The sequence below is a fragment of the Carlito syrichta genome, unplaced genomic scaffold (genome assembly GCF_000164805.1).
Source record: "Carlito syrichta isolate Samal-C Ts95f unplaced genomic scaffold, Tarsius_syrichta-2.0.1 Scaffold236168, whole genome shotgun sequence".
Classification (NCBI taxonomy): domain Eukaryota; kingdom Metazoa; phylum Chordata; class Mammalia; order Primates; family Tarsiidae; genus Carlito; species Carlito syrichta.
Window position 1 is genome coordinate 153834 of NW_007180264.1, and position 22735 is coordinate 176568.

At 50.1% G+C, this 22735-nt stretch overlaps 1 protein-coding gene across 6 annotated transcripts in view; it reads right to left on the reverse strand.

The window, feature by feature from the left end:
• Positions 1-22735, reverse strand: part of MYLK (myosin light chain kinase) — a 186959-nt gene that overhangs the window by 66851 nt on the left and 97373 nt on the right. For all 6 annotated transcript variants that reach the window (XM_021709465.1, XM_021709469.1, XM_021709467.1 and 3 more), the window contains 4 exons: positions 22024-22095; positions 20575-21596; positions 12822-12938; positions 2930-3016 (listed from right to left, as the gene is read on the reverse strand). In XM_021709465.1, coding sequence (XP_021565140.1) covers positions 2930-3016; positions 12822-12938; positions 20575-21596; positions 22024-22095 — 1298 coding nt within the window. The remainder of the gene's footprint in view (positions 1-2929; positions 3017-12821; positions 12939-20574; positions 21597-22023; positions 22096-22735) is intronic.

The window sequence follows — 22735 nt, forward strand, 5'->3', positions numbered from 1 at the left end:
CAGCAGAAGGCTGAGGCGGAAGGATCACCAGAGCCCAGCAGGCCGAGGCTGCGGTGGCCGGGAGCGGCCACTGCACTCCAGTCTGGGCGACAGAGTGAGACTCCAACTCAAAAAAAAAACAAACAAAAAAAACCCAAAATAAATCTGACTGTGCCCCGTTCTCTGCTTCCTGCCTCCCCACCACAGAGTGTGTTGCTCTCCTCCTTAAGGTGGCCGAGTTACCCTGAAAATGTTGATACGAAGGATCCCCCTGCCCACTCAGGTCAGTTCCACACTTAACAGAGGCAACAGGGGAGACTGCTTTCTGTTTCTCAAGTCCCACAGGGCAGGCACCAGGCTTCTCTCTGGAACAGCTGGTGTCCAGCGTGACTGCACACAGGATGACTTGGGAGCTTAAACAAATACTGAAGTCTGCCTCCCACCCCTGAGATTCTGATGTAATTAGTCTGGAGTGCAGCCCTGGGGGCAGTGGCTTAAATGTTCCCCAGGTGAGTTTAATATCTAGCCAGAGGTGTGAGCAGCTGCTCCAGACTCTGACAATGAGGTCTTGCCTAGGGTTTCCACAGCTTTCTGTTCTCCAGGGCAAAGAGCCCAGCTCCCGCTCTGCTCATGGTCTCCAGCTTGTTCTTCTCTCCACAGCTCAGTTCCGACCCCACTCACCTCCCTCAGGATCTCATTGGAGTGGCCATCGACTTCCGGCCCTACACCTGCACTGCAGCTTGTCCTCCTCCTCCATTTCTTCTGCTCATGTTTCCCTGCAACTAGTACAGCATGGGTCCAAGGAATACTTTTGGAAAATAAAATGACTAACCCATTTTACTAGGTTTTTCTTAGTATTATTTATGCATTTCCCACAATGTATTAAATGTCCATACTTGATCATCTGAAGTTCCCCGTTTTGATTAAATATCCATGAGAAATTATAACTCCAATTTGGTTGCCCCAACATAACTGAAAACTGAGTACCCCAGAGGGCCTGGTTGGTGTAGGTTCAAGGAACTCAAGCTCATCATTAGAAAGATAAATATGTTGATTTAAAAAGAAGAGGCCAAGCGTGGTGGCTCATGCCTGTAATCCCAATACTTTGGGAGGTTGAGGCAGGAGGATGGTTTAAGCCTAGGAGTTTGAGACCAGCATGGGCAACATAGTGAGACCTCATTTCTACAAAAAATTTAAAAAGTAGCTGGGCATGGTGGTGTATGCCTGTGGTCCCAGCTACTTGTAAGGCTGAGGCGGAAGGCAGAAGGATTGTCCGTGCCCAAGAGGTTGAGGCTGCCGTGAGCTGTGACTGTGCCATTGCACTCCAGTCTGGGTGACAGAATGAGACCCTGACTCAAAAAAAAAAAAGAAAGAAAGAAAAGAAAAAGAAAGGAAAGAATAAAACTAAGTCACAAAACACTGCCTTGTAATGGAAAGAGAGACGCGGTCTTTGAATCAATCAGGCTCAATTACTTTCCTCTGCTAATACATGTAATAGAGGCTTGTCCTTTGTTTTAAAACATAGGATGTGTTGAGGATGTCCAAGAAACTCTACACCCTCTGTTAAAATTGGAGGTTTCAAAGGATAGTTCTGCTAACAAAATTAGATTAAAAATTGTAGGGGATGACTGGGCTGCATTGTGACTTTTGAGGACTCTAGGCACTTCTGCCTCATGGGCTTTCCTCCATTTAAAAAAATACCTATATATCTATATTTATATTTGTGCATATAAGTAATTGTATATATTATATTTGAATTGTATAAGATATACTTTACAGCTAAGTTGGCAAAAAGATGAATATATTAAATTATGAATTAAAACACTGACTTCCACCTAAAAGTTCATTTGTCTCCTCTGACTTTAAAGTTATCACAGCATTTGGCAGGGCTATAAAGCACCATGGACCCTAGCTCTGTGCCTGATGGATAAGAGGGCTCTGGGGCAGCTAAGATTCCAAAAGAGGCAGCTCTACACCCTCTGTCTGTGGTCACAGAGAAGCTCCTTTCTCCCTTGACTATGTACACTCTAAGTTTACTCTAAGAGACCCTAGAAAGAGCCGTCATGAGCAAGGCACACGCAGCTCACATATTCTGAAAGGCACCTGCTGAAACAGACCTAGTCTGGGCCCTCAGGGAATATACATCACCATGACACGGGGAAGAAGACAGCCAACAGGGACGAGAGTTGACACCCTGAGAGCTCACAGGAGAGAAAAGTGACTCAGCTGAAGTGAAGAAGAACTCAGGGAGGAGGGACCTTTCAGTGGACTTGGCAGGAAAGGTGTCCCATGGAGAGAGGTGCCAGAGTGAAGGCATGAAGGAAACCACCCAGGAACTTGGATAAGGTGAGGCTGTACCATTGAAGAGCTCAGTTTGGTCAGAGTATAAAATAGGAGAAAAGGAGCTGGGTGCAGTTCTGGGCAAGGAAGGTGGGAGCTAGGCCACATGTGGAACCACATGTGCACATGTGAGCAAGGTATATCCCAGGACTATCATGCAGAGGTTAGTCATATGGATTTCATATGCTCTGGGGGCCACGGCATATTTCAACCAGGAGTGATAAGATCAGAGTTACAATCTAGAAGGGCCTCCCTGGCAGGGCAGTCAACTGGGGAGAGATGAGGAGACCTCTCCCGAGGGATCTTGGTAAGAAGCAAAGGGTGTGAGTGAGTTGACAGGGATGTAGGTAGGAGGACAAACAAGAGATGTGCATCACCACCCAGGCTAGAGAGACAGGGTGGGAAGAGGATGGGGGAGGGGGGGAGGGGTGAGAAAGGCCACTGGCTCGGTCATTAGGTGCTCACGGGGCATCCTGGGGTGAAGGCAGATGCCAGACTTTGAGGAGCTTAGACAAGAGTGAGTGGTCAGGAAGCAAGGGCACTGAGGCTACCCTCAGTCCTGGAGGTGCCTGCTCCCGCCTCTGCCTGGTCAAGTTGAATGAGTACTCACTCTCTGTTCCTAGCACGGGAGGAAGAGAGCTCTTGGGCCTCCGAGATTTCATCTCTGGGGCCTTGGTGTTCTCACTGACTGGAGCATCTGGAACAAAACAGGTAACAACAAGGTTTAGTCAATAGCTGCTGAGGAAATGAGCAGAGGAGTCGTCTCTTTCAAAATCCCACCCCAATGAAAATGATAGCGTGCTTCCCACCCCTTACCCAGTTCTGAGGGCCCCCCATGCTCATGCAGAATGGCACCTGTGGCCAGGCACTCCCCTCCACCCTCCACGAAAGCACCAATTAGAGTCTGCTGCACTGGGCCTGATACTTCAGGTGGAGGGAGCACAGACACCCTGGCCTGATGAATGGACTGGTTGCCCTGGGAGCTAATGACACTCCTCTCTGCGGCCGCACACGCCCCAGGAATGACATTGTTGGCAGAGCTGGGGCAGTCACCCCCTTGCTTGCTTCTCCAAGCATTGTCCTTCATCAATCCTTGTCTCACTCAGGCTGTCTCCTGTACAAAGGAGTGAGGGGATAGCCTCCCTGCCCTTGGGCTCAGAGGTTAGAGGTGGCTCACTGACTCTGATTTCTCAGACTTCATTCCACAGGCCAAACTTTGTACTGACAGACCAAACAAAGGCCCCTGAGCAGGCAGCTGGCACACCTCACCCCCTCTGCAACCCAGTCTAGGCCCCACCATGGGGACTTCTGCCAGTTCTCCCCAGAGCAGGCCTGGTGAACCCTGCTGCCCACCTACTGCACAGAACGGAAAACGCTGGGCAGGTAAGTGCGTGGTTCCTCAGCTTCTACTCCACACTCTGCCAGAGAAACCCTCCTTTGTTGGGGCAGCAGGGAAATGTCACTCTGGGCTGGGGGGAAAAGGCCCTCACTGGGCCCCCAGGAGGCCGAACTTTAAGACGTTGTGAGGAAACCACCCAGGAACTTGGATAAGGTGAGGCTGGTTGAGCGGCTATCACTGAGCCCCAGCATTGTCACTGGTCTTCCTTTCGCAACAAGTTGCACTCTTTGGGGACAGTGCTGGAGAGAGCCTCCCCCTTGGACCCCCTTTCCTGTCCATCCTTTTCCTGCTCCCGAGGAGAGGAAGCTGGGGGCGGGGGCGGGGAGGAGGGCTGGGACTTTCCAGCTGAGGCTTCCTCAGCATTCCTGTGGCTTGGTTGGGGAGGAAGGGCCATCTCACAGTCCCGCCTCCAGGACAGGCAGTCTTGCCTTGACTGGGCTCCTGGGGCTTTGAGGGGTGGGCCCAGAGAGCAGAGAAGGGGGGGTGGGGTGGGGCTGAGGACATCTTCTTCCCTGGGGAGGGACTTTCTGAGCTCCCATCTGGGTGCATTTCTTCGATGGCATTTGGGTACTTGCCCGCTCCAGATCATGGATCTGCCCATATGAATTCCTCCACTCATCATCGTTTCCGAGGCCTAAACTCCAGGCAGGTTTCCTTCCTAGCCTACTGCCTGTCCCTTCTCCATTAGTGGTAATCCAGGGACAGAGGCCCTCACTGGCATCGCAGGTTCACTGGCAGCTCAGAGGCAGGACAAGCCTCTGGGCTGTAGGTGCAACCTCCCACTGAAGACAGCCAAAAGCCAAATACACACAACTTAAGGACTTCTTAGCAGTACATGATGGGGGGGTGTCATGGGGGTTTGGTGAGGACACAAAGCTGAAGAAACCCTTTATAGTGCTTGATTATCACCCCCCCACTTCTACTCCCCACTCTGCACCTGACTCTTGCCACCTTTCCTATGGGAAAAGGAACCCCCAGATGGTGAGTCAGGTGTCCCCGACAAGCTCCTTAAGGGGTTGTCCATGTCCCAGAGTGCCAGTTCCTTGTGGACAGGGATGGAGGAGCAGAAAGTCCCATGGTACGGGAATGTTCGAATTCTCTTACACTAGGTGTTTTCCCCAAGGATCAAGGCCATTCTCAGCTACAGGAAAGTCATCTGTACATGTTTATCTATCAGCCTTGGTGGTTCTCAGCCTCAGTTGTACATTGCAAACACCTGCACTGGGGTATCTCACCCCCAGGTCCTGGCTTAGTTGGTCTGGGCTGGGGTCTGGGCAGAAATATTACCCAGAAATGCTACAGATGATGCGAATACCTTGCTAGTTGAAAACTCCTAGTCTTTCCTCAGGCTCTGTGTGCATGAGTACCCATGGACGAGGGGTGGTGGAGAGGGCACAGGGTGGGACTAAGGGACAATTCAGGAAAACCTGGCAGTGCTTCCTCTTGATATTTGGGGATCAGGGTGCCATAAACCAGTAGCATGCAGTCAGCCTAACATTCCCTTGGCCTGGGCCCTCCCCTTTCCTCTTTTCTTTCTCTCTTTTTTTGAGTTTGGATCTCACTCTGTTGCCCAGCTTGGAGAGCAGTGGCATGTTCAAGGCTTACTATTAGCCTCAACCTGTGGGTTCAGGAGAGCCTTCCACCTCAACCTGGCTAATTTTTTTATTTGTTAGACAGACGAGTTCTTGCTATGTCGCCCAGGCTGGTCTCAAACTCCTGGGTTCAGACGGTCTTCTCGTCTCAGCCTCCTATAGTGCTGGGATTACAGGTGTGAACCATGGTGCCTGGTCCTTCTTCCCTTCTAAGATCAGCACTTCTAAAAATCACTGATGACAATTTAAAGAAAGGTGCCTCCCCAAATTTGTTTGTTTGGTTCTTCAGCACTCTTTTTCTCCTGGTGAGTTCCTGAGCGTAGAGGAGGGAGAACAAGAAAGATCCACCCATCTTTTTAAATTTATGGATAATCTGAGGCACAAGCAAAAGCTAAGAGGCCCAGTTTTCCAGGGTTCCTGAAACAAGGGCTGCAGAAACAGATTCCTTCTCTTCTTGTGGGGCTGTGCTGGGCTTTACTTCCAAGCATCACCACAGTAGGGACTGAGAGAGGAAGGTTCCAGCAATCCTGGGAACTTGGGTGAATAACATAAACTGCCCTGTGTCTCTGTCATGTCTGTACAAAGAGAATGACTCTTATTTTCTCTGCTTCTTGGTGTTCTGAGGCCCAAAGGAAAGAATGCATGAAACAGTGCTTTGAAGAGCAGACAGTGGTCATATACCTACAAATTTCCCTTGTTAGCCACACCCCCTCATTCCCTTCTGAATGGGGTTTAAAATTCTCCACCTTCAAAGGCACTCCCTGACCAGTCCATCTGCTTCTGCATCTGTCCAAGGCTCTCTGGTGCTGGGTTTTCCCTGGACGTGTGAGTACACTACCCTGTGATGTGCGGCGAGTCTTGTTTGTAGAAGTTCCCGTGTGCCTTATCTTCCCATTGGGCTATGAGGAAAGGGGCTTGAGTTTTCCTTTCAAACCAGGCACACCCCAGACTTGGAGCCCCACAGGGTGGCCCCGCACAACCTAGAGTGCCAACACTGGGGGGCCGTGCCTTCACTGTGGGGCCCTGCCAGGGCTGCTGAGCCACCAGACCTCCGTGTGAACTACAGCAAGGAGTGGGCTGGAAGGACTGCATGCTTAATCAAAACCAGCTCTGTGCTCACACAGCTGCCCAGGGGATAAAAATAATAGTAATATAAGTTTAAGAGTAGCTTGTATTTTCTGTCTATTTTAATCATTCTGTGATGAAATTGAACTCCATTTCTAGATCTGGGGCCCAGGGCTGAAGTCCTTTGCAGGCCTGCTTGTGCCCCCAAAGAGGCATGGGGGAGGAAGATGGAGGTGTGGGGAAGTGGGGGGCCTCTACACAGAGAGGAAAATGTGTCCTTATATGGACAATGCCTCACCCCTTCCACTCCTGGGCTGCTCTGGACTCAAGCCCTCTGGGCAACATTTTTTTTCTTGTCTCCCCTCAAGAGGTTGGTTCCCTGAGCTCTGACCCAAGCAGGAGGAATGAGGTCTTGGGAAGCCTCTGAGGCGGGGATTCAGCTTCTAGGAGCCCCCCACTGGGGGCAGGGCAGAGGGGCTGGGCTCCAGCCTGTCCCTGGGATAACTGGAGCCTCTTTGCTGGCCTCTCTCTGCCTGAGAGAAAGCAGCACAAAAACATAAGAAGGAGAAAGAGATTTCTGGTCAGGAAACTGGAGCTCCTCCCTAGCTCTGCTGTTTAGGGGCTGTGCGACCTTAGACAAATACCTGAACTTTTCTGAGTCTGACCTTCCTCACTGAGAAAATGGGAATAACAACACCTCAATAGAAGACTGAAGGAGGAGTGAGCAAGTCGTAAAATGATAGCTGATGTTTATTGGGTGCTGATTCAGTGCATGCACTATGCTAAGTGCTTTGTATACTCATATCAGGTTGAACGTATCATTTGCCAGTATTTAAGGGTTTTTGACTGATAGAAATAGCAGTTTTATTTAGTTCAACCTGACACCCATTAGCTGCCTGTGACGACTGAAAGAACAAATGTGGAAGTGGGAGCAGACTTGGGAATATGGCAGGGCCAAGGCTAACAAAACAAGGGCGGGTCAAAAACAGCTCAGAGACAATCAGAAGTGCTGGCCGCCACAGTGGCAGGGAACCACAGTGGTCAGGAATCAAGGTTAACCATGGGTTTAAATTCCCACTCTGCTAGTTAGTGTGACCTTGAGCCTCAGATGAGGCTGTCATTACTATCACTCCCCTCAAGGCCTCTCTCAAGGTCACCAATGACCTCCATATTGTCAAATCTAATGGCCAATGCTCAGGGAGTCTTACCTAAGAAGGGCTTTGTTTTCTCACTTCTCATCTGGGTCTGAGTGAGAGAAAATGGATTACTCCTTTCTTCTTGAAATTCTCACCATTTGGCTTCTGGGAAACTCCCCTTCCTTATTTCTTCCTATCTCGCTGTGGCCACTCCTTCCCAGTCTCCTTCGCAGGCCCCTGCCTTGCCCTGTCTTTCAGTGTCAGACTCTGCCTCCCTCCATCTTTCCATCTCCACCACACATGCTCCTAGGGACCTTATTCAATCCCAGGGCATTAAATGGCCTCTAGATGTGGATGGCTCCCCATATCCTCCCTCCAATTCTGATCTCCCTCCCCAGATTTGTCTAAACACATAATGATGAGACATACTTATTTGGGGTGTCAAGTGGACGACTTGCACCTCACATGCATTCAACTCTTGACTGTCCCCACAACCCCCAACATAGATCTTTGGCTCCCCCATGAAAACCAAGAGTCACCTTTGACTCCCCGCCCACTTCTGCCTAGTTCATCAGCAAATCCTATGAGCGCTCCATCAGAATAGATTATGGGTCTGCTCACCTCCTTCTCTTCCACCCAACCTAAGCTGCCATCACCTTCTGCCTGGGCTATGGCAGCAACCTCCCATCACTCCCCCGTTCTCCTCTTAGCCATCCTGGGCCTGGTCACCACAAGGACCTGAGGGGTCCTTCATGGATATCCAGTTTTATCCCATCATACTTAGAGTAAAATCTGGTTTCCTTGTCATAGCTGATGCTGCCTGGGTCTGTCCTGCCGTCTTTCTCAACCCCAGTTCCTACCTCCTTGTCCTGTGTGCAAGGCTCCCAACACTCTGGCCTCCTGCCTCATCCTGGGATGCCTCAAGCACAGTCTCATTAGCTCAGGGCTGTGCTCTCGCGGTCACCTCTTCCCTATTCCTTCCCTCACTTCTTTCAGGTCTCTGTTCAAATGTCCCTTTCTCAGAGAGGCCTCAACAGCCACCCCCTCCAAAAGCAGTATTCCTTCCCCCACTGGCCTTCTTTACTTTCTTCCAGGCACATGATGTTATTACCTGAGAATGCGACATGCTGTTTATCTGTATTGTTGCCTCTCCCCCACTAAAATGTGAAGCTCCAAGGGCAGCTTTTTCTCTTTTGTTTACTGTTTTTTAACCCAGTCCTTAAAGCAGTACCTGACACAGAATGGGCACTCAAGTACTTGTTGAATGACTGAGTGTTGGCATGAGTTACACTGGAGCATCCCTCCTCCACCACAACCACACATGATCCTCCATGATCATGAAGCCTTGGTCTCATTGGTAACTAAGGTTGGGTGCCCTGGCCAGGGTGGCTGCGGGTAGGAGGCCTGAGATGGGAGGAGCGGGATGAGCCAGTGAGGAGGCTAAGGTATCTTCTGACCTTAGAATCCCTTATCTTGGGATTCTTGCCTAAAAAGGGCTTTGTTTTCTCACTGCTTATCTGGGTCTGAACGTGAGGAAATAGGTAACTCAGGCCCAAATGCAGAAGGACTTCCCAGTAGGGAGATCTGGCTCACTTGAAGAGTGGGCCCTAGCCGGGCTCCGTGGCTCAGCCTGTAATCCCGCGCCTTTGGGAGGCTGGGGTGAGTGGATTGCCTGAGCCCGCGGATTCGAGACCCACCTGGGCAACTTGGCGAGACCTCATCTCTACAATAAATAAAAAAAATCAGCTGGGCATGGTAGCGCATGCCTGTAATTCCGGCTACTCAGAAGGCTGAGGTGGAAGGATCACCGGAGCCCAGCAGGTCGAGGCTGCGGTGGCCGGGAGCGGCCACTGCACTCCAGTCTGGGCGACAGAGTGAGACTCCAACTCAAAAAAAAAAAAAGAGTGGGGCCTGCTGTGATAGTTCACTCACAGGGAGGTCACACCAGGCCATAGAAAGATTCAGGCCTCCAAGTCAGACATTGAGTGCTACCAGGGTAATTAGCATTGTATTCACAGTGCAGGGTAGGACCCCAACACTGCATCTACTGCCTATTGTCTGTGGGATCTGAGAAGGCCGTTGACCCTTGCTGGGCCTCAGTTTGCTTACTGAGAAAGACACCATGCTCAACTCTTGTATAAACTAAAAATAAATGAACTAAAAATGCAAAATGCCCAAGTCTCTGGAGATGGCAGGCATTGAAGGTCAGCGTTTCCTCCTCCTGGGTGAGTTTTCTACTCTAGGCTTCAGCTCCCTTCTGTGGGCCTTCTGCTGAGTTTAGAAGGGTAATATGATCATAATCAAGAAAGTATACAAAACACCCCTTTTCTTAGGAAAAAGACCCAAACAGTATAATTAAAATGGCCAGATGTGCTGCATTATAAATGTTCCCTCCCTTCCCTTTACGATGTGAGATGAACAGTTGTGTGGCTCATACAGAACAGCCAATGAGCTCTTTTTGCCTCATTTTTATGAAGTCTTCAAAGACATCATTATATTGGCCTCAGATGTTTAGTCTTAATGGTGTCTGGTACAGGCTGAGTGAGTGATAGAGAGTGACCTTCAGGGGCCAGCCCAGCCCTGTGAGTGGCAGGGGAAACAGTCTGATGTCAGTATCGCTGCGGTCATCACACCTAGTAGAGAAGGACCGCACTGCTCCTTGAGAGGGATGCAGGACTGGTTCTATCCAGAGATTGGGCAAAGAGGTACAGATGGAGAGAGATCAGAAGAACCCACACAATGACCAGGCTTGAAAATGCGTCATGGTCACTCCTTAGGGCAAGTCATTCTTTAATGTATTTTGATCCATGACTCCTTTTGAGGATCTAACTAAAAACTATGGACCTCTCTCTTCAGAAAGATGTTCCAACCCACAAACACACAAAATTTTGCCTCCCATAAGTTCAAAGGATGCCCAAACCCACTGGGATTGCCAAGTCAAGTATTATGCCTTGGGGAGTAGGGAGAGCTGAGGGGCTGAGGGGTCAGAATGAGGACAGGAGACATCCAGCTGGGTGCAGCACCAGCCAAGAAAAGGTGAAAAAGTGCAGAAAGGTGACGGGGAGCAGTCAAGGAGACCACAGTCCTTTACTATTTGCCAGGAAGTAGCTCTTGAGAGAAAAATAAAGCGGAACATGACCACAAGCCCAGCTGGCATTCAGGACACGAATATATCTTCAAGTACAGCACTGAGGAAAGAAGTAGGGAGGAGTTGTACTTTTTCTCTCTGAAAATAAAACCAAACAAAACCCAACGGACTGAGGGCAGTCCTGTTATCTCATCTAGTCCCTTCTATCACTTTTCTAGCTCTTCCTCCAATTTGGAGCCTGCCTTTGAAGAAACTAGAGATGAATAATGATGGTCATCAAGATTACTAGAGAGAGCAAGAGAATCTTTCAGCAGACCTCTGGGCAAATAAAGCCTTTTAAGTTGCAGAACAAATTCCCCAAACCTTAAAAAAAATTCCCAAATGTATTCGGTGGGGAAAAAAAGAAATAACTTGAAAACAAATCTGGAAAAGATGCTGACATTTTGCAGATAAGGGAAATGAATTGGTCTCCTGCCTTGGGTTAGCCATGTAAATAGGCTTGTAAAGAGGCTGGGGCATCCTCAAAGCAGATAACCTCATTAGCTGGCTGGGCTTCCCCACAGCTTGGTGGGAATCAGCTTGAGTTCCAAATCAGCAGAGGGGCTGGGAGAGATAGTCTTCCGGGGTCAAGTTCCTAGAAACACTATCTTTTCAAGTGCTGCACCTGTACAGAAAGAAGCGGAACTCTGACCTGGGTGTGTGACAGTCCAGTGAGGAGAGACTCACACAGGCATAGGCAGACGTAGCAGCTCCAGAGCCTCAAAATATGGCCCCAAGGCCTTCTTCACTGACCATAAACTTGAACCCATCAAATCTGCTTCCTTAGATTCTGAGCCCCCGTGGCACGCACAGTCACAGAACTCCAAGGAGATGTACACAATGTTGGACGATTTCAGCTTCACTTTTAGCTACTCACAATTTAATGTGTTGCCATTGTGTGTATGTGTGTGTGTGTGTGTGTGTGTGTGTGTGTGTGTGTGTGTGTGTGTTTTAAAGACGTCTTTTCCCGCTGTCGCCCATTCATTACGTGGCATAGATTTCAGCTTTGAGATCAGGAAATGGAATTATAAAATACAGAATTGGGACAAAGAGCCCACATCTTGTGGAAAGGCAGTGAAACAGGTTAGGATTTTAGAACTTGAGTGATCACATTTGGGTGTGAGAAGACAAAGTTGGTCTTCAAGGTGCCTTATTTGGACACTGGTTTTTGACGTGTCACTAATGGTTATTAACCAGGCATTTCAAGGACAAGAAACTGCTTTCCCAAAACTACCTCTTTAGACACTTTCAGGCAAGCACAAAATACAGAGAAAAGGCACTGGATTGTGAGTCCCAGGATGGGACTCTCGACCTGGCTCAGTCCTAAAAGAGCCAGGGAGTCCACACAGTATGCTTTTCCGCTCTGAACGCCCTCAGTTTTCTCATCTGTAAAATGATTCCTCATCTAGACCATCACGAGTTTCCTTCAACTTATGAGTCTCCAGCTCTACATTCCTCAGGGAGGTGAGAAAAAACAAGTCACAAATGTACTTCCTACATTTCTTTAGGACATATCCTGATTCCTCACAGCTTGGCATTGCTTCTCCCTAACATGGAAACTCTGCTGAGACCTGGCAGGCCGGCTCCTTCTCCCACCCATCTCCTCCCCTCCCTCTGATATATTATTATCACTGTTATCTCTTAGCAGAGGTGGCCCTGTCCTCTCTACCCCAAAACTCGGCCCCAACTCACCTCCTCGAGGAAGAAGTCTCCTCACATGGGCCCCACTTTGCTCCCTCCTCCTCACTGTCCAGACCCAAGATGGGTCTGTTGGTCTGCTGTGCCAGCACTGACACTTGTTTATTGCGGCTTGTAAAATACTTTGTAGTCATTTTCCTGTGGGTGTGTCTTTTCTCCTGCTCTGTGCCCCAGTTGCCCTGCTCAGAAGGTTCTGGGTGTGGAGGGGCAGGACTGGAGGGGGATGAGAAGGTGAGCAGCAGCTCCTCCCGGGCAGGGGTGGGGTGCAGAAAGAGGCCATGAAGGTGCTCAAGTAGACCTGCCACTTTCTATCCTGTCTCTCTTTTTTTTTTTTTTTTTGCAAAAGATAAGTTGACATCCAAAATGAATGCCTCAGATAGGGAGTGCAGTGTTGGGACAGTTTCTTTCAAATATGGTGGATAAGGAAGGGGCTGAGAAATGGGACCTTAAGGTATGGGTGGTGGTGACGGGTGGGCATGACCTACCATCCACAGTGACTTGGCAGGAGCACTCAGCCTGGCCAGCAGCATTCTTGGCTACACACTTGTATAAGCCTCTGTCCTCAGGCAATGCCTTCTCGATGGAGACGGAGCAGAGTGCACCTGAGGAGGAAGAGAAAGAGCCAATGAGTGAACTGAATATGGTCCCAGTCCCTGCCCTGGCATCTGGAGCATGGCAGGTAAGTATTACTCACATAGGCAGCCTCTGGTAGCCCAGAAGCCAGAGGCCCTGTGGAAACCAAACTCTTCTCCTCATGGGAACTAGGGTACTCTCTGCTGACAACCCATGTCCAAAATAACTGACCTCTTAATACGCTCCCTCCCGGCACACCCTCCCCTGCTCCAAAGAGTCTTCTCATAATAGAAAGATGTAGGAGGGAGAGAAATAGCCTCTGCCTTTGGAGAGCATCCAATACAACAGAAGAAGTCAATGGATGTAGGTCCTGTACACAGGGGCTTCATCAAGAGCGAAAAGGAGTCAGGCACAGGGTTATAGACCTATGTTAGGAATGGTGGCAGGTGAGAGGGGCTCCGCCCAGCTGATAGTTGTGCTTCTGGGAATGCATCTTGGAAAAGGAAGCTTTCAGTAAGGATTGAGCCCTTGTCCAGGAGGGGCACTGGTCTGCAGGAAGATCTGTGGGAAGAGAAGGTGACTGCAGCCAGGGACCCAGGAGCTGACTTTATAGGGATGGTGTCTGAGCTGGGAACCGTGGTCAATGAGGAGCACTGGGCCAGTGGAGGGGCCCTTTGGAGCTGCCTTTCTTCAGTGCTGGGTCTCCTGGTTGATTCAGAGAGGATTGGAGATAGCCTTCTTTCCCCAGGGACTCTCACCTGGGCTGCCTTTACCCCAAGCACATCTCTTCTGGCCCGGCTGGGGGAAAGAGAAGTCTGGCTGGGCACAAACAGGAATCTGGAGTCTTATCTTTCTTTGCCTGTCCCAGCACTCACACCTTAGGGCTGGCAACTTCTCCTTTGGGAGACCTCCTTGGGGAGGTTTCCTCAGAGTATGGGGAGAGGCCAGCTGAGGACTGGGCCAACCAGGCCATGCAGAAGGGCGGCAGTCCCTAGTTTAGACACACAGACAAGCGGACAGCATGGTGTCCTGCCCAAGACTGCCCATATTATCAGGACAGGAGCTGTCACACAGTAGCACAGAGCCAGGGCCATGTGCATCCTGCCTAGAGCCACAGCCATTGGCACTGGCAGGGCAGAGCTAGGTGCATTCTGTGGCCAGGTGTGAGGGCAGCATGTGCAGAAGGGAGATCAACAGGTACTGTTCCCAAAAGTGCTCTCTGATCTCAAAGAGCAAACCCACTATCCCTGTCACCTTAGATAGATGCACAGACTTGATCAATGACTACAAGGAGGTTCAGAAAGAGGAAGGAGGACATCAGTTCTGCCCAAGGAACCTCAGTATAGCTGCACAACAAGGTAAAGGCGTAATAGTCCTCTTTCCTCTTTGCCACCTGGGTAATGTTTTAAACAGAGAAATTTCGTCTTACAAACCACCTGGGGCAGTTTGGCTGTTCTGTACCCAATCTCAAACCATTATACAGACCCTGTCTCTCGGGGAAGGCCTCACTTGTTCTCTCACAGGGGTGGGGGTAATGGGCCACTGTGGTTAGGAAACAGAATTTGCAGAAACTGCAACAGAAATGATTCCAGGCAAGATTTTTAGAAAGTCTGTCATAAGAGTTGGGCACAGGAATGTGGGGGGGGGGGGGTGTGTGTGAGAATAACTATCTTCTAGAGAGAGAAATTTCTACTCATCTGGGTGGGCAGGAGGATGCTGAGATGACCTCTGGCTCCAACTTGAAGCTTAGAGGAAATTGGCCCCACATGAAAATTTTCTCTCAGTTCGGGTGGGGCTAAGAAGCAGATATCTCACTCCCAAGGAACATCCTGCTCAAATCCTTGATTTTCTTTCAGTTTCAATCCCTCAGCTGCCTTCAGCCTCAAGCCAAAAGGATATAAGCTGAAAAGACAGTAGTGAGACTACCAGCAGAGCACAGGGGCATTTGGATCACAGTCCCTGCTCCCTCTGCCAGGGAAGGCACGGAGCAGGCAGCTTTTCCAAGTCACCCAGAGCCCAGACCCCCAGCCACATGCGTGAGCTGGGGAGGCCTCCCTGGCAGACTTGGAGGCTCGGCTACCCCAGATGAAGAATCTGGTATTTCCTGTGGGACAGTTCATTCCTGACCTCCAGAAGAAAAACTGTTTCCCAGCACATTTTTTTTAAAGAAGTCTCAGCCTGGTGGGGAATTTTGAGAGGGAGGTGAAGGGGATGGGAGAAGTCAGAAACAGGAATCCATTCATGGCTCATTGAACTTGGCCTGGAAGAGACACTCGTGGCTGTGGAGTGAAGTGCTCCAGAGTCCTGAAGCTCCCCCAGCTCTCTCTTCTTCTGAGTGGGTAGGGAGAGGGAGGAAAGCCATATGGATGGAGAGAGGGAGTAGTCTGAGGCCCGGGAAGATCTGCTTAGGGGGCTCCTCAGTCAGCAGGGCCTCCCTGACCCAGCACATCTGGCAAGTCTAGACCACAGCGTGACTCACCTTCAGGTAACCCCTACAGGCACGGTGCCCTCCTTGTATGCTCGCCATCCTAGGTGGACCTCCTCTGTGTCCCTAAGTCTCTGAGCTCACCCATGTCAAAGCACGGCTCACAAGGCCATCGCTGACTTACATGCCTATCTCCCACACCAGCTCTCTGAGGATAGTGACCCTGTGCATCACCAGTTTTTCCTGAGCCTGGAATGCAGTCACAGTAAGACATATCTGCAGTTCTGAGAATAACAAAGGCATATTTTTGTAGCAGGTGATCTGGTAGGATCTATATAAGACAAGGTCATGAACATGTAATCAAATATAGCCTACTGTTGAAAAATATAGTTTCTTCTATGAAAAAGATACCTGTACATGCATGTTTATTGCAGCATTATTCACAATAGCAAAAACATGGAAACAATCATGCTGCCCATTGGAAGTGAACTGGATTAAAAAAAATTTGTACATATACACAATGGAATATTATGCAGCCATAAAGAAGAACAAAATTATGAACTCCTCAGCAACTTGGATGAACGTAGAGTCTATAATACTCAGTGATCTATCACAGAAACAAAGAACTGAGTACCACATGTTCTCACTCATAAACAGACCCTGAACAATTATCATAAGACTATAAAAAATGAATTGGCAGTAGTGGAAACCTGTTGGAGGGGGGAATGGGCACACTTCATCAATAAGAGTACCTGGTCTCAAACCAGGTGAAGTGGGGACCAAAGTGAGGCCCAAACTTTACTTGTACAATGACTATTTGTATTCCTAACCCTGAATTGTATCCCACATCTTTAAAATAAAATTTTTTTAAAAAGAAGAAAAATATAGTTTCTAACAAGAAAAGACATTCCTAATTTGGAGTTCAAGTGGATTATGCATACAACAAAAAGGTCAAGAATAATGCCTTGCTCGTCGAAAGTGCTATAAATACATTTTTTTGTAGGATGAACTTACATAAGTTTTGGAAAAGACTTTGCAAGATTCTACCCTGAGGGCAATTAAAAATGAATTATCTGTTGACAACAGCAACAAAAATTAATTCTCATTATTCAACTGGGAGAAAATTTTTTTTTGTAGTGGGGAGAAGCCTGGCCTGGAAACAAGAAACAAAGCACAAAGATAAAACCCGCCATAGGAGTGCCACAGAACTCCCCTCAGCTCACAGGGCCATCCGCCTCCCAACCCTCAGCCAAGGTAGGTCCAGAAAGGGCTGCAGAGCAACCTGGGAGGCCTAGGTGCCCGTCCCAGAGGACAGGCCCAGCTGGTGGTACTCTGAACCCCATCAGCCCTGCAACTCTAGGGGTGCGAAAAGGGGGAAGGTCAGATACCTCCATATGTCTGTGTCTCTCCAATAATTAACTAAGGGTCAACTCCAACCAATGGCTGTCATATCTCTTTTCAGCACTAAAAGGGTGAACTAAATGGGGTGACATATCCTGTTTGGGAGGGGCCTGTGGGCTATGAGCCCTATCTAAGCTATAGACATCAGAGAAGCCCCCTGAAACCTATAAACAGGGTGTCTACTGGCAGTCAGTGCACACAGATATGCATGTTGATGAGGAGGGGAGAGGACAAGAGTCTCTTGTAGCCAAGGTGGGTGAAAACGGTCTCTGAAGGTATTCTGGAGAAAGCAGATCTTGACTGGAAAACAGCTGACAGGATGGGGATCAGGGCAGTGGAGCAAGAAGGGTCCTGAGGCAGGGGGGCAGGGCAGGCAGGTACTGAGCTGAGTGTGAAGAACAGGAGACCAGCACAGCCAATCCCTCACCTTCCCCTACAAACACCTCCACACCAGCTTCCTTATCCCCATGGACACCATCACTGTGACCACAGCTCCCAGACACCCCTATCCAGTGGTCTTCCACTCCTTCCTCTTCTTTACTTCCTCCCACCCCACGCTGCCTTCCAAGCCAGGCAACAGGCTCTATTACTTCTGTCCCTGCTTCTCAAATGGATTATTTCCTCTCTGTGGCCATGGCTACTGTGCTAGTCCAGGTCTCATCACCTTTCTCCCTGATCTCTTCAATTGGTTCTGTACTTGTCTTTGGGGCACAATCAAAACCCCTAAAACCCAGCTTTGTGTACAGCGCTCCTCACTCCAAAATCCTGCCTGGCTCCTGACTGCCTTTAGGCTGGAGTTCCTTGTTATGATAAAGAAGAAAATTGAGGCCATGCTGTCCTCTCTAGCCCAGCACAGCCTGTGAGCAGGCCTGTCTCTGCTGCTGCTGGAGCTCCCTGTCTGCAAAGCCATTGGGGTCCTTCAGGGCTCAGGTCAAGGTCCAGTACCTTTACACCAGCCTTTCCCTAGAGTCCAGCAATCAGCTCCCTCTCCTTCCAGCAGCCCCTCCTGACACACTCATCAGCACTTGTCAGCACTTGGCTCCAACAGTTTTATCACTGTGTGTGTGTGTCCTCTCTTTCCAGAGCTATTGAGAGAAGATCCACTTCACCTCTCAGAAGGCTCTACTCCCTGCAGAGGGCCCCACTGAAGTGGTAACTGATAGACAAGGCCTTAAGATAAGCTTTCTTCTTAACAAAACACGGGGCTCTTGAAGGCTTGGTGAGTGAAGGGACAGAAAGGACTGATATTTAAGACAAGGCACTCTCCCCTACTAGGCAAGATAGGACAATTTCAAAGTCTGCTTCCTCTGCTGCAGGGAAAATACTGGCTAAGTGGCAAGCCCAGGGGGCACCATCAGTCTTTCAATCTTTTGACAATTGTTAAGAGTAAATAGTCATTAGTGATTTTTAAAATTTTTATAGTGGGGAGGTCTCACTATGCTGCCCAGGCTGGTCTTGAACTCTTGGGCTCAAGCAATCCTCTCACCTCAGCCTCCCAAAGTGTTGGAATTACAGGTGTGAGTAACTGCACCTGGCCATCATTAGTATTTTCTGTTGATAGACAAATTCTCAGTGGCCACCAGTATTCTGCCAAACTCATAGGAATTAACGAAGAGGTCATATAACATAGGGGTCTAGGAATGGAAACTCAACCACCTGAGTTCAAATCCCAGCTCTGTTTCTCATGAGCTGTGCGGCCTTGGGCAAGGTACTTAACTTCTCTGTTAGATGGACATTATAGCTGACACTGTGAGGATTAAATGGATGCAAAGTATAAGATGCCTAGAACAGTGTCTGGCGCATGGTGTTCAACAGAGGCAAGCTATTCTCATTCTTAAACAAAATGTTTAAATATTTAGAATATTTTTTACAGTTTGACTTGGGACTCTCTCCGGAACCCCCTCCCATGTCCCTCCTAGGCTCCCTCTACTCTCTCCTTATGTGCCTTCTTTTAACCGTTTTTTTCTGCTGCTGCTCTGGATCTGAATATTCCATTTGGGACAGTTTCCATGGGAGGTGGTGCTGGAGTGACTGGGGTCCCTATGCTCTCTACCACTCAGGGACCAGCAGATAAAACACACTCCAGGCACTCAGGGTGTGAGAAGTGGCTAATGGCTCAGCATGGTTTCTGAGATCAGACCTGAAGGTGCCTTACATGGCTTAGTCGAGAGGATTGTTTATGAGCAGCCGGTGGCTCTGGGTTTAAACCAGCAGCTGCCTGGCTTTAGGCACTGCACTCCACCCAGGGGTCTGAACTTCAGTTTCCCTGAGGTTGGAGCATCCAGGGACCTCCTGTTGTGCAGGCCTGTGTGGCCACACATGTTCCAAGGATGGTGACGGCCCACCCTCCAACCTGTCCAGAGACAGGGTTACCTAGGAAATGACCCACAGGGGTGATGGGAAGGCTGTGGCATCCACTCCCTGGACATCTTGTCCCAGCCTAGTAATCCCTCATGCCTTGGGAATGGAGGAGGCTGAACCAGCAGAGGCAGGAGGATGGAGAAGATGGCTCCTGGAGAGCTTTACCAATCTTTTTCACATGGGGACAGTCATGTGAAAAAGTTACCACCTCAACACACTAGTGGAAAATAGCACATTTTTCTCCCTGCTGGCCAATTTCCCCTTTACTCCTTCAGCACTTAGATTCAACATGCTCAGCTGTTCCAGATTTACTGTCCATGATGCAGAGAGAAGAGAGAAACTTCACCAGGAGCTGAGAGGAATCTTGCTAGTTTCATGCTTCATTCCAGCTTTGAAGGGAAAGACAGGCAGCAGATGAGGGTGAGGGAGGGAGAGGGGAGGATACAGCCAGGGGACGGCAAGGGGAGCAGCCCACGGAGAACAGCACTTCTGACATCTCAGCTGACTGGGATTTGACAGGACCTGTCCACTCCAGCCTCTGATGTGGCCACCCTCTGCACCTTCCCAGGGAACTTTTTTGTACCCTGCCCTGGCCAGAGGCATCAGCCTCCAATCCAGGCATGACTCTATTCTGCACTGGCAACCTGTCCCCACAGCTGGCCACCAGAGAGGGGTGTGGACGTCTGCCGGCCTCAGAGCTCTCGCCCAGCTTGGGATTCATAAAAGCACTTTAAATCAAATTGAGGGTCCAGGGAACATACTCCTCTCACTCCTATCTCTTCCCCAGGTATAAATTGACCTATCTGAAACCTCCAGACCCCAAAAGGCCACAGATGGCAAGATTTGGTGCCCCCCTCCTCTCCCCACCACCCAAGAATGTGAAATACCAGCAAACAAGTCTCATCCAAATTAGGAAGCAAGCAGCTGTGTCTGCCCGTGAGTGTGTGCCATAGGGACTGTTTTGGGTTTTGGCTTTCCCCACAGGTCCCTTCAAACTCACAGTGCTATTGAGACTTTAGTTGCTGTTGACCCCAACTCAGAGCTCTGTGCCATCCCATCACTGCACACCCTTCCCCAAACTTGTGATGTTGCTGCTAACTAAGCCACTCTTCACTCAGGACTCCTAACTGGCTCCAGTCTCAGTGCCCCCATCTCCAGGCCTGCGAACAGAGCCATCTTCATGCCAGAGGTGTTGGGCACTGGCTCAGGCCCAGGTCTACTCTGGGAAGCCACAGTGGGGGGGTGCATGAAAGGGCTCTGTCAGACAGACGCTGAGACATGGGCATGTGCCACCAGGATCAGAATCCTAGCCCTCACCCCCACCATCAGGGCAGGTGCCTAAAGCCCCTGAGTGGGGAACAGGGCAATCCAGCCCTGACTATGGGCCACGAGCAGGGGTCAATAAGACCAAGGCTCCATGAGCTGACAGTGTTTCTAATACAGGGGCCCCTTCTTTCCCAACCCCCACCCTCACTTACCTTCTTGGGAGAGGATGATGAACTTGGTGGTCTTGAGGGTCTTTCCGTTCAGTGTCCAGGTGATGGTGGCCTGGGGGTCAGAGGACACCTGGCACTGAAGTAGCAGCTTTTCGCCCTCTGCCACATGAACATCTTGTAGCTTCTCCTTGAAGGTTGGGGCTGTCCCTTGGCTCTCTGGTTTTTTTTCATGATCTGTGGTCCCTGCATGCCCTTTCTTGCAGTTCACATCATTCTTAACCTCCTTCTTGAGTTCTTCTTTCCTAGTTGATTTTAGGGGCTCATCAGGCTTGGCATTGGCCACAGGTTGCAGGGTCTCGGCTGACTTGGCGTTGGTCACAGGTTTTGGAGTCTCAGCAGGTTTTGTGTTGGCCACAGTTTTCAAGAACTCAGAAGGTTTGGCGTTGCCCATGGGTTTCAAGGACTCTGAAGGCTGTGCATTGCTCTCGGGCTTGGAACTTTCCACTGCCTTGGCATTCAAGGCCTCAGCACTGCTGCTACCATTCTCTGCTGGTAATTTCTTCTTGCTGCCCAGCACTGAGCGAAAATCTGGGGTAGCAGGTTTAGGAGGTGGCAACTTCTCAGGCACTGGAGTCTTGGGAGTCCCCTTCTTAGCGAGGACGGAGCGGAAGTCAACCTGCTGGGGGCTATGCACCTTCCTCTCTTCCTCGGACACGGTCTTTGGCTTCACTTGCCGCTGCAGGTTGGCGCGGAAATCCATCTGCTCGGCCGGGATCTCCTTCAGGTCTTCTTCTGACACGGTCTTGGTACTCACCTTCTTCCCCAGGAGATCACGGAAGTCCAGCTGCTCCACCTCTTGCTGGCGGATCGCCTCCTCGGTGTGCTGCCTCGTCTCCACGCGCCTCTTCAGCACCCCTCGCACGTCCTCGCCGTCTTCCTCCTCTGGCCAACCCTGCCCTCTTGCTGGCCAGCCGGGCCTCAAGGTACCATAGCGGTCACCGCCACCACCATCGGCACCAACTCCTCCACCACAGAGGCCCTCACAGCTGGCAGGCTCCCTCCCCCTGCAACCAGTGAAGGGAAAGAGGAGAGTAGCAAAAGGAAAAGGGGCTGGGTAAGAAAGAAACGTCAGGGGAGAGCAAATCCCCCAGGGCGGGGTAGAAGGGAGGGAGGAAGGGAGTGGGGGCCTGGCCAGGCTGTGTTTATAGAAGGGAACATTGGTGAGAGGCACTGCATGCTTAGTTGGTTTATTACATCGGTAATGACTTCAGTAGCCTTATAAGGGTGTATGCAAAAAAAAAAAAAAATCACCCCCTCCTTTCCTCTACTCTCCCTCCCTCACTTGCCTTCCAATCTCTCCCTTTGGCTTTTGCAGCCTCAGCTGGAGGATATAAACAATCTGCTGGGCTGGGGCTGGGGCTGCAGGGACCAGGGGCGAAGGTGGAGGTGGTGGCATGGGGCCTGGCCAGGGCTGCTCTGGGGGGCACTCACCGTGGGGGCGCTCTGGCAGGGCTGTTGTGCAACATCAGTGACACCTGGCAACTGCACTCACCAACCCGGTTCCTGAAGAATTCAAAAGATCAATAAAGATCAAGAGGCTTTCTGGGCAAAGGACCTGCTTAGCGTGGACCTGGTCACAGACTGCTGGCCACCAGGGAGGTCAGTGACTTAGCTGTGACATCCACCCCAGACTTAGCAGGGCTCTCTCACCCTATAATCACCCTTTATTTTCCCAGCTCTTGTTTAAAAAGAAGAAAAAAAAGAATCTCTGGACAATAATTGAGGTAGGCATCTAGAAATAGGAATATTTTTCTGTAATATTTATATAATACAATCAATCAGCCACTTAACCAATAAAAGGGGAAGAAGACAGGCTAACCCTGCTGGGTACCATGATGGAGCTGCTCAGTCTAGACAGACAGGCCCTGGCGAGCCTGCCCAGTGACCTTGACTCGGACTTCAAACCCTCTTCATGCCCACCTTCGTGCACAGAGGTGGTTACTTCCCCTCTCCTGCTCAGGAATGGAGGCACCTCCCCAAACTCCACTCATCAATAGTGCTCTCAGGCGGGAACTGTTTGTGTTAATAACAGGGGTCTTCAGCCGGGCTCGGTGGCTCAGCCTGTAATCCCGAGCCTTTGGGAGGCTGAGGTGAGTGGATTGCCTGAGCCCGCGGTTCGAGACCACCTGGGCAGCAAGACCTC